The sequence below is a fragment of the Sceloporus occidentalis genome, unplaced genomic scaffold, assembly GCF_023333645.1.
Source record: "Sceloporus occidentalis isolate IW3139 unplaced genomic scaffold, rSceOcc1.0.p SCAF_6, whole genome shotgun sequence".
Lineage (NCBI taxonomy): Eukaryota > Metazoa > Chordata > Lepidosauria > Squamata > Phrynosomatidae > Sceloporus > Sceloporus occidentalis.
In genome coordinates this window covers 14176868-14189432 of record NW_028316986.1, presented here as the reverse complement: position 1 = coordinate 14189432, position 12565 = coordinate 14176868, and the positions used below count along the sequence as shown (strand labels likewise).

At 39.0% G+C, this 12565-nt stretch overlaps 1 protein-coding gene across 4 annotated transcripts in view; it reads left to right on the top strand.

Annotated features, from left to right (window-relative positions):
* EML6 (EMAP like 6) overlaps positions 1-12565 on the top strand; it is a 194780-nt gene that overhangs the window by 68825 nt on the left and 113390 nt on the right. For all 4 annotated transcript variants that reach the window (XM_089528905.1, XM_089528907.1, XM_089528904.1 and 1 more), the window contains exons 3-4: positions 3964-4062; positions 8623-8691. In XM_089528905.1, coding sequence (XP_089385031.1) covers positions 3964-4062; positions 8623-8691 — 168 coding nt within the window. The remainder of the gene's footprint in view (positions 1-3963; positions 4063-8622; positions 8692-12565) is intronic.

Sequence of the window (12565 nt, the reverse complement as noted above, 5' to 3'; positions counted from 1 at the left end):
CCAGTTTACAATATTCCTACCATCCTTGCTTCCTCTTCTGTGCCCTGTAGTTATTCTCCTTAGAAGCACTTTTTAAAAATTTGCCCCTCTTAACATAACCCCAATGTGTTATTTTACATGTTTGTGAACACATTTGGTGGTACATATAAACCATCCAAGTGGGTTTCTCAGTTCTGTTGTTGTATTTTCATGTCTTGCTGCATACTGGCCTGCAAGAGAGAAATCAGAGGCTAATCTGATTTATTTTCTTGTAAATGCATTGCTCTCTGCAGATCAGGAAATAAAGAGGTATTAGGCAAGCAGCAGAGTTAGATAATCCCAATTGTTATCTGCAGTAAGCTTTATGGTTAAGTGCCAGGCTGCTGCTTCAGGGCTTGTTTTTTTCCCCCAAAGGAAGAGTTCGGCAGGTATCAAAGCTATCCCCAATTTTCCCCCTAAATATCTTCCTCTTACAAAAGGAAGGCACAACTTTCTCCTTGTTTTAGACAGGGAGGAGAAAATTTGCCAAAACATTTGAGTGGCTGTGGGAGCAGCTTATTTTATTTAACCTTACAAGGTGACTAGTGTTTTTGCATATTTCTTTGTTATTTTAACATTCTAAAATAACCAAACAAAACTTAGCAAACAGAAGCTCTGGTAACAGGCAAAGCCAACAGGCATTTTGCTTAGGCATTTAGCAGGGGAATTTTGTGGTGGATGCTGGAAGATCTGTTTCAGTGCCCAGTTGAGACTACTGAATATGGATGGTGTGGGAGCTGCTGCAACCACTTGCAACAGTTGTGATATGGTTGTGTTCTTGCCAGAGGATGTAGATAATTTCCTCTAAAGCGTGTGCAAGTTGGTTGTCCTGTTGGAAGAGAAGGTTCAGCAACTTGAGGCCCATTTATCTACTCTTCAGTGTATTAGGGAGCATGAGGTTTTCTTGGACAAAGCAGAGCAGACTAGAACCCGGAACAATGGATGCAAGTCCAGGAAAAGAGGAGATTCCACCTCAACATTAGGAGGAACTTCCTGACAGTAAGGGCTGTTTGACAGTGGAACACTCTTCCGCAGGGTGTAGTGGAGTCTCCTTCCTTGGAGGTCTTTAAACAGAGGCTGGATGGCCATCTGTCGGGGATGCTTTGATTGTGATTTCCTCCATGGCAGGGGGTTGGACTGGATGGCCCTTGTGGTCTCCTCCAACTCTGGATTCTGTGATTCTGTGACTGTCCTGGTTGAAAACACAGGGAATGTCTCTCAGGAGGAGGTCACTTCCCATAAACAGAAGGTAGATATTTGGAGGAAGCTGGCACATAGAAGTAGAAGGACCAGGGATCATTCTGACAGTTTGGAGCTGCAGAATTGATTCGAAGCTCTTTCTCTTACCAGTGATGATGACGGGTAGCAAGAACAGCAGCGTTAGTCCTCAGAGAATGTGCACAAGAATCTTGGAAGGTTGAGTACATGAAATGGTTTCTACCAAAGCCTGGAGGTCTTTGCTAGTGATAGGTACTTCCTGCTGAGGGGAACAGAATCAGTAGTTTGCAGGCCTGACAAGTTGTCTCCTGTCCTCCTGGGGCAAAAATCTGCAATGCAATGGAGAGGCTGACAAGACTTGTCAAGCCCACTGATCTAATGTTACCCCTTTGTTTTGGTTCATAATGACATTGGAAGGCATAACCTTCAGAATATTATGAGGGGTTATGAGACTTTGGGTAAGAAACTGAAGGGTCTGGATGCATTGGTAGTCATTTTGTCTGTTCTTCCAGTGAAAGGACATGGCCCAGGAAAGGAGAGAAAAATAGCTGAGGTGAGCAACTGACTCCACAGATGGTGCTGCCAAGAATGATTTGCCTTCTTGGCCCGTGGTGTGGTTTTATGAAGATGGATTTCTAGTAAGGGATGGGTTGCACCTCACAGCAGTGGGCAGTAATGTTTTTGATAAGAATCTGATAAAAATCTGATCAAAAGGGCTTTAAACTGAGTTATGTGGGGGATGGAGACAGTGTTCTTGAGGGCAGTGGTTCATCAGGTGCTGGAGATAATAACCTGACTGTTGTACAGTGAACAAGGCATATAGTACAAAAACCCAATAGTAGGAGGAAAATAACCTTAAATAGAGGGAATTGTTGATGGTCTTAGATGTCTCTACACTAATGCATAGAGAATGGGAGATAAACAAAATGAAACTGAACATAGTAAAGCACAGCAAAGCAAATTTGATACAGAAGAAATCACAGAAACCTGATAGGATGAGTCTTATGATTAGAGTGTAGTAATAGAGAGGTATGACCTATTTCAGAAAAATAGATCAAACAGGAAGGGAGGAGGAGTAGCATTGTGTATCAACAATGCTTGCACCTATGAATTGGAGGAGGGCAAAGGCAGGTTCCATTCTAGAGAAATGAAACACTTTTCAATGGCACCTGCTCACAGTGATAGCTACCACCTGCAAACTATAAAAAAATTAATGTAACACATGTTTGAAACAGCCCTTTGATTCAGTTGTGTTGATATAATGTAATAAAGGCAGCAAATTGGTGCCATTGCCTGTCATGCAGGAAAGGACATCAATGGGGATGCTTTGATTTAGATTTTCTACATGGCAGGGGGTTGGACTGGATGGCCCTTGTGGTCTCTTCCAACTCAATGATTTTATGATTCTATGTTAAGTTGTATGGCCTCTCACATACATATTGCCATTACACTAATTAGGTGAGGACAATTGTTACATTGAAGTGAGATCAGTTGTTACATCCTGCCTTACTCCTAGTGAACTCAATGCACCATATGTGGTTCTCCATCTCTCAACTTTTTTCTCACAATACATCTGCAAAGTAAGTCAGGATGAGATACCATGACTACCCAAGATAGAAAGTGACTTGGTGACTTCACTAGCCAGTGAATTTCTTGGCTCAGTTGTAACTAGCTTCTGCAGCATCCAGGACTTAATGCCAACTATCTAACCACTACACCACATGAATTATCATGTCTATTCCTGTATGGTGGGACATTGCTGAAGGCATTTCTGAATGTCAGACTGAGGAACCTCTTGCTTTATCATCGATTCTGGAATATATTAAAAGTATTTTCAAAACCCTTTTGTGGAAGCAATATATTTAAACATGTTTGACTTCTTTCTTGTATATTTATTATTCTTTGCACACTGCTTTAATATAATTGTAACACACTCTATGTGGAACTACTGTAACACAGTGTACATGGGGCTGCCTTTGGAAACTGTTCAAAGACTAAAGCAGGATTAAAGTGCTGCAGTCAGAATGCTGACAGGTGCCAGTTATAGGGCCTTGTTAAAACAGCTTCATAGCTACCAGTTCATTTCTGGGCACAATTCAAAGTGATGGCCATGATCAGTTAAACCCTATATGGCATGGGTCCAGACTATCTGAAAGACTGTGTCTTCAGTATGAACCCGCCACAGTTCTAAGATCTTCAGGCAAAGGATTACTCTTCCCCCCCCCCCCCCAAATCATGGGCTCACTTGGTGAGGACACAAGAAAGAGCCTTCTCACTGACTGCTCCTACCCTCTGGAGGTCTCTTCCATGGGAGGTTAGGCCATCATTCTCCCTGCTTTCATTTCACTGGCAGGCAAAGGCATTTTTGTTTAAGCAGGCTTTTATCATATAAGTAGGGGCCTTTTTATTGGAGATGCTTTATTTATCTTTTAAACTTTTCATTGATTTAAAAATATTTTAACGTGTATTATGATGTGATTTTAATTATTTTTATATTTAATTGAAAACATAATAATAGGATTTATTTATATGCCGCCCAATCACTGGGAATCCGAGTGGCTTACAACAGAGGGGGATAATAGACGGTCCCTGCCCTCAGGCTTAATTTACTATTTGTGGAAACTGCATTGGGTCTATTCTGGGAGGAAAAGACTGCATATAAATGATGATGATAATGTTACTGAATTGATCTTCGTTTAACAAAACTTCATTTTTTCCCCTTTCAAGCGTTTAGCTTCAGTGGGATTGGATGCCAAAAACACAGTCTGCATATGGGACTGGAAGAAAGGAAAACTACTAGCATCAGCTACTGGCCATTCAGATAGGGTAATCAGCTAATGAGTTTGTTATAAATTCGTCTTGTAATATGGTTAAATATTTCCTGTAACCATTTTTGTGCTGAGGTGGCCATCCCCCCCCCCCTCTCTCACACACACACAAACCTGGTGTTCTCAGAAATACATTAATTGTAATTTGCTTGTGAAATAATTACGAGAAATTGCATTCTTTGATATTATGGAAGGGCAGTTTAACAGTTAGGATTGTTTCTGTATTTTGTTACTCAGGACCAAATTACATGTGGGAAGGATATGATCTGATCTCCCAATATATTTTATTTATTTAAAGGAGCCAGAGAAGGAGCTAATTTGATTGGAGAGAGGACACAAGCATAAAGAAATGACTCTCTCCCATTTGTATGTATGTCCCTGAACAGCATCCCCCCCCCCATGTTGCTATTAACCATGATGGTGAGATGTGGGGACTGTGGCCCCATCAGATTCCCAAAGATACCACATGGTGATTCCAGGCCTGGTATTTAGTGCTTTCTGCCATTAGTTTGTATTATGCAAAAGCAGACATAGTTAAGCAGACACTTATTTGTGTAGTCAGTATTATTTTTTCTATTTACAGAATCTTGCAGAATTTGGAATTTTTGGAAGTAATTTTGGTAATGGAAGAGTTAGGAACTGAATGTAGATGCGTAATAGGTGTGTAAATATGGGGTATGCTTATGATGATAAACTAGGCTTGATGTTTTTTATGAGAACTATTGATTCTTCATTGTAATTGCTGTGACTCATATAGACAAGTTTTCCTGCACCTGCACAGAATGCTTGGAACATGTTAGAGCTGAGCACGCATCTTTTGGCAGGCACCATGCCCCTTCTGTTATGCATTTCACTCCTATTTCCATCCAATTTACCTTGGTTCTCTTCCATCTGCTTTACAGAGAGTGTGTGTTTCACACACTCCATTTCATACTGAATACTTGCGTTCTGTTTCATGATATTTTACGGTCCTCCCTTGGCTCATGGTTTAAATTAAGCTACTTTTATTTTTACAAAACTTTTTGTTTTGCTTTGTTTTCTGAATTTTCTTTTTCTTGATAGCTTTCCTACTTCCCACAGTCAGGGCTTTTGTGACTGAGGAATATATTAAAAAAATGTTCTAAATGTGGGGATAGGATGTCTTCTATTCATGGTCATCTGAAGTGCCCTCTTTGTCTAGGAGAACTTCATAACTTCACTGTATTTAAATACTGCTTGACATTTGTACCCCAAAGTAGAAAAACTAAAGCAGCAAAACTTCATCCTTAGCTTTGGTCAACCTCAGTTTTTCCTCCTAATGTTTTTCAGTCAAAACAATCCTTGAAAACTTTTGCTATTTGTTAGAGCCTCCTCTGACTTCAGCCCAATACTTAGGATTCTGCTGACATGTACCCTTTCTGACTTTAAAAAAACTCTAGTGGGCTCAATACTATGACAATTTCTCTTCCACTAGTCACTTAGTATTGAACTGGATGAGTACTGAAAAACAAAATCTGTCTTCAGAAACAGAAATAAAGAACTGTGCTGAGTCAATGCAATGCCATGAGGCTTGCAAGGAATTGTTGAGGATTGATCCTTCAGTATTGACTGATTTCAAGATAAAAGTTTAAAAAGTCCCTCTATTCTGGCTACTGAGAAACTCAAACATAAAAAGAAGAATAAAGCAAAAAAAAAAAAAAAAAACAACCCCAACACCTAAGGTGCCTATCACACTTTCTATTTAGGATTCGTAGCTTCTCCAGTGAGATCTTCTTATAGGAATTGTGTCTACATAGATGAAAAGTCAACAACTTGTGGAATCTTTTCATCAACAGTGAAGTACCTTGAGCTGAATCTGGACCATATGCACCTTGATTAGATCTAGTCACAGTTGTATGAGTTACATTAAATGGCTTCAGAATCAGAAGGTGAAGCTGATTACGAGTCTACTGGTTCCTCTTCCTCTTAATCCAGAACATCATTCAGATCTCCCTCTAAGTATATCCGTAGGTTATACCATTGATACTGAAATTATTCCAGATTGAGTTCCACAGAATGTTCTCTTTTTTCATAGTGCTTATTTTTCACCTTCAAAACACTTCTTAGAACAATGCAAATTCAAGGTCTTTGTTTATGCCCACAAAGGGCAACTATTCAGAGACACAAGTCATTGCACGGAAATCAGCTAGAAGTAAGTGAAACCAATCTAGACCATGAATTCAGGAAGTTCAGCATCTGCCAGCACATGCAGTTGTGGTTTTCTAGTTAATCTCTGGATGTATGATTTACCACTGAAAATTTACCATTTGATTGTGATATCTTGTTTAGTACCAAGACTGATGATAAGCTAGACCATGATGACCCAGAAAAGAGAACCTTGACTTTAACAAGGGAGGTGCAGGGACAAGATCTCAGCTGGGCCAGAATTTGTTACATGAAGCCAAAGTTCAGATAACCAAAGTGAAATGGGTACAACAAGAAGATGCTAAATATAGTCAATCCAGAGTCAAATTTTCCAAGTAATACACAAGCAGAGAGAGCATTGTCAGTTTGGGAGACTGCATGGCTGCAAGCCATGAGGACTCCCAGCAGCTCAAGGGAGATGACTCTGGACACCAAGTGCTTGATTACTCAGCATTTCCTATTTAATGGACATTGACTCCTACAATGATATTCCTGTGGTTCCTTCTCTCTTCTCCAGATTCCAAAGGATGAGAACATCTCTTTGGTATCCATCAATTCCTACTGAGGAGAGGGCCCCTTAGCTGCTTCAGCCACCAGCTTTTCAAATTCAGGGAGGGAGAATTCTTCTGGAGCCAGAAATTCATCACAATCTAACATCTCTGCATCAGATTCCAGAAGCTGTTTTATGATAGTCTCGTTCATATGGTTAGAAGAGAATATTCCCTGGGATGAGACAGATCCACAGATATGCTGTAATGGATAATCAGAACTGCCCAACCTTCAGGCATCACTGGTGCTGGTACACAGTTGATACAGAAGCTTTAGACCTTCTTGGTATTTTGTTGTTGTGCTATTGTGTGCCTCCAAGTCATTTCTTACTTAGTTGATCCTAAGGTGACTCTGTTACAGGGTGTTCTGGGGCTGAGAGTGTGTGATTATTAATCATCTAGAATTCCACTAACACTTACAATTACAAGAGCAACTGAAGTTGTTCACGTCACAGTTGCTCCGTTACAGAAGCAAATCTACCACCAGCTACAACTGCTACTACCAAACACTACACTCTCATGCACACACCCTGGTTTGGATATTATTGAAGCTCTTTTGGTCATGATTTCCTTTGAACTCTTGATTGCTACCGAGCTCTGACTTCTCACTTGGGTAGTAGTTTTCTTGGTCACTGCAACATCTGCCAGATAAACTGGTGAACTTTGTGTTATATGAAATTATCTTCCATTACTACAGTTTCATGAAGATGAGGCCTTACTTCCCAGCAATCTATCTGTACTATGTAAGATAGTGTCAACATTCTGTGCATCACAAAACATCATTTTACCTACCTTTCTTCTCCTTCCATTTCTTCCTCAGATGCTATGGGAACTCTGAAAAATGGTGGTGACTTCTCAACAGTTATCTCAGTGAGGTGTTACAACCATTCACCTCTGTTACTGATTGGCTAAGCTGTCCCCCCCCCCCCCCCCCCCGTCCCCAGTTTATGAAGACTCTAGTAGAACCACTGCTACCTGTGAGTGAAATACCTATTCTGGGTGTTTGCACAGCAGCTATACAGTCTCAGCAATCAGTGTTTATTGGTCTCTATTGTCTGGATGTAAGATCTAGACTGGATATATCTTTTGGTAGATATTGTTCATCTGACATCTGTTCAATCTCTTCACAAGTGAGCTCTGTAATCTCCATTTTGTGCAAGTCACAGAGGTGGTGTAGAGTGAAACCTGTGACTGTGTTTACCTCTAACTATGCTTCTTACTTCTCATACAGTAAATGAACTCACACAATGTTCTACTTTTCTTTGAAAGAATTTCTGTATTTCTGTGCTGTATTTTTAAAATTTTCTGTTGGAGGACACAGAATTGAGTTAAACTGTTCGGAATGAGAGGGACAGGATGCCCTCCAAAACAAGCTTCCTCAGCTCTAGCATGTTGACATTTTGTGCAGGTACAGGAAGAATCATTTGTGTGAGTTAAAGCTATGGCAGCTCAAGGAACAACAATTTAAGGTAAGTAGCCTGGTTTATTCTCTCTGCTCTGCAGTTACCAGCTCTGTTTATCCATTTTCAAGTTACTGTGAATTTTGTCACACAGATCCACCTTCCTGCTGAGCAACATGTATAAACATGTGTAACCATATATAAAATAAAGACAGCTCTTTGCCTAGAGTTTTGTTACGTTTTCATTGTACTTTCCAGATGTATTTTGCACCTGCTGTTTAGAAAGTCAGCTATACAGTATTCATATTCATATTATAGTCTTGGTAACAGAACAATAGGACTTGTTCAAAACTGGGAAAATGCTTATTAAATTCTGAACATTTTTATAAAAAAATTAACATATGTGGTTTCTAATTTAGTGTATCAGTTTTTATTATTTTTTGTCAGATTTTTGATATTTCCTGGGATCCATATCAACCCAACAGAGTGGCTAGCTGTGGTGTGAAACATATCAAGGTAAACTGGTTTTGATGCTTTGCATTACCAATTAAAGAAACTCTTTATGACTGCTTAGAATATTTTCTTTTATTAACCTCTAAAAAGCTAAGAAAGTTGTGTAGTCAGCTCAGGATAGTTTGGCAAACTCCCCATAATATAGGATATAAAGTGATTGCAGTCAATGACCTTTTATCAAATTAAGCAGAAAGAACGCATAGTGTAATTTAAAAATATTTATTTCCAATGAATAATTTAGGTGGAATGATTTAGAATAATTACTTGAGTTAGCAATATAAACAATTCCCAAATGAAAAAAAATATCCCTGTAATAATCACTGATTATAGTCAATTTTTTTGTTTTGTACTTCTTTCCCCCTGCCCAATGAGTACATATTAGTACAGCAATACCCAGCATGTAGTTTTGCAGCTAAATTACACCAAATATACATTTCCCTTTGCTTCTTAGGGGACCATGCAGGCATACACACACACATGCATGAATGGATCTGCATGAATATTTTATTTACTTAGAGTATTTATAAAGTCATTCCATAACATAGGTTCACTGGGTGTCTCAGAAGCATAAGTGTAAATCTATGGCATAGTCAAAATGAATTTCACATTTTTACATCATATGGATTTCTGTGGGAGATATGTAAACGTGTGCATAAACTTTCTTGTGTTGCTACAGTGGCACTTTAAAACATAGCTTTGGTTGGATTATGTAATTCTGTGTTTTGAACAGATATTTGAAAATAAAATTTACATTGTATTCAAAAATATGCTTTTAATATTAAACTTAGATTTCAAGATATTGTAAAAAAATGAATATCTTTGAATTCTAACAAATTTTGTCAAATGTTGTTTGCCAAACCAGAACTGTATCATTCAGTGGTTGGAAGTTTGCTGTTCATTGCAAATTACACCGGACCAGATATAAATTTCGTAGTTGCTTTGTTAAGCAGGAGAGTGTCAAAAGCCCAGTTTGAGTGATTGAACAGCACTGAAGAGAATAGTGTGCTACCTGAAGAGTACACAGGGTCTGTGCCTGAAAATTAGCAAAGAGTGGTGCTGAACCGGAGTGTTATGCAAACAGCTCTTTTGCAGAGGAAGGTGACAGGAAGTCTGTGAGCGGAATGGTAGTCAAACATGCTGATAATGTGATAGCATGGAAGTCCAGGAAACAGACTAGTATGGCCCTTTCCACTGCAGAGGCAGAGTTTGCAGCTCTTGTCAGAATTGGATGGTGAGATACTGTGGTTAGACAGTTGCTGCAGGACCTGGGAGAAAAGTGTGAGGGTCCCACAAAGTGAACGAAGATTCTCAGATGTGTACTGCAATGGCAGAGGCTGAGAATCTGAAGAGCAGAACTAAGTACATAAGTGTCAGGCACACAAACATTAGACAATTAATACAAGAAGGTATCATAAAACTGGTGTACTGTCAGAGAGAAACGTGGCTGGCATATTCACCAAAGCATTCCCGGTACAAAAGCATGAGGAAATGGTGACCATGCTTGGGTTAGTAAAAATGCGGTGACTAAACATGCAAATATGAAAAATTTGTAACATATGTACTTTACGTTCTGCATTATGTTAATTAGATGTCATGTCAAAATATTTTTGAAGAATTGTCTTTGGTGGAGAGATTGTTTTAATAAAGAACTAATATTTGAGAGAGGAAAGGTGGGGATTTCAATCTAGCATTGGGTTTATAACTAAAAGCGGAAGAGGTGTGGGTGCAAGTGATGTTGAACCTGAAAATACCAGTCTATAGGTGAGGAAGCAACAGAGCAGACACTGTAAACTGGGAGCACACCAGAAATTCTTTACCTGTTTCTTCCTTTATTGTTTACCGTAAGTAAGTGCTCTCATGAAAGCATGATTGCACATTTCTCCATATCCAACGTTTCCATCCTTTTCTCTGGCACTGCTACCAAAAAGATCAGAAATATCCATTTCCACCAACTAACTACAGTTACTTGTTTTGTTTGAACTGAGGCAAAAAAAAAAAAGTAGTTATCCTAACAAAGCAAGACCAGAAGCTACCATTTGATCATGGCTTAGAATCATAGAATCACAGAATCGTAGAGTTGGAAGAGACCACAAGGGCCATCCAGTCCAACCCCCTGCCATGCAGGAACTCTCAATCAAAGCATACCTGACAGATGGCCATCCAGCCTCTGTTTAAAGACCTCTAAGGAAGGAGACTCCACTACACTCCAAGGAAGAGTGTTCCACTGTCTAACAGCCCTTACTGTCAGGAAGTTCCTCCTAATGTTGAGGTGGAATCTCTTTTCCTGTAGTTTGCATCCATTGTTCTGGGTCCTGTTCTCTGGAGCAGCAGAAAATAAGCTTGCTCCCTCCTGAATATGACATCCCTTCAAATATTTAAACAGGGCTATCTTATCACCTCTTAACCTTCTCTTCTCCAGGCTAAACATCCCCATCTCCCTAAGTCGTTCCTCATAGGACATGGTTTCCAGACCCTAGTTGCCCGCCTTTGGACATGCTCCAGTTTCTCAATGTCCTTTTTGAATTGTGGTGCCCAGGACTGGACACTGTATTCCAGGTGGGGCCTGACCAAAGCAGAATACAGTGACACTATTACTTCTCTTGATCTAGACACTATACTTTTATTGATGCAGTCTAAAATCGCATTGGCCTTTTTAGCTGCTGCATCACACTGTTGACTCATGTTCAACTTGTAGTCTACTTGGACTTCTAGATCCCTTTCATTCAGCCGAGTGTCCCTCATCCTTGTTTGGATGAAGCATTGTTTGAACTAATGTCCTATTTCCTAGTCAAATCTATACAAGCCTGAGGCTTGTTGTTGTAGCATTAAACTAGGGTTTAGTGCTACATTCAAACATGACCTTTACCATTACCATTTTTAGATGTCATTTGAAGCTGTTTTAAATATAAATTTGATCATGTAAAATACAAACAACAGAGACGTTTTTTCCTGCCCTGCTTTAAGTTCTGTTCTCTTGCCTTGTGTTTTGCTGATTTGAAAGAAAAATGGTATTCTTTTTGTTTAAAATATTTCAGAAAAGCTTAAATGCCCTGCAGCATATTACCAGTAGTTTGAAATGAATCTCACAATCTGCAGCATTTGAAATGACAGGCTGTTGGACTACATGGTGCGTCTATGTTTATGTGCGTGCGTTTGTATTCATGAGTCCTAGACACAAGATTCAACTTCCACCCACATTTTAGCTTCTGTCAATAGATTCAGGAAAAAGAGCTGACACTTGAAGAATGACAAGTAACTCAGAACTAACTTTTTAAAACATCCCCCAAATTTGCAAAAGAAATAAATAAGTAAACACAGGTTTGCAAAAAAAAAATTGGCTGTCCCTTGCATATAGGAGAAGTTGGAACATATTGAAAAAGGTCTGCTGTGACCAATGTTTTATTACTTAAAGTACAGTAAATCCTTCTTATTCTTGGATTTTTTTTACCCATGGAGTCAAGCATCCACGGCTTGAAAATATTTTAAAAAATATAAATACCAAAAATCAAACCTTGATTTTGTCATATTATATAAGAGACACCATTTTACTGTGCCATTCTATTTAATGGGTCTTGAATAGCCATGGATTTTGCTATCCACAGGGGGCCTGGAAACAAACCCCAACAGATACAATTTTCTGGTGTATTTCAATGTGCTATTGCTATACCCATCTTCATTTTTATTTTTACCTTTGGCTAGAAAATGATTCATCTTAATTTCATAACCTGTTAAGTGTAACAACTCTTCCTTTTTCTTACTTTCTTTTCTTTGATTGATGTATTCCAAATTATATATGTATTTTTATGATGTTTTTACTTGCTGTAATCCCGCTTTGATCTGAAGGGAGAAGCGGGAAATGTAAATTAAATTAAATTAA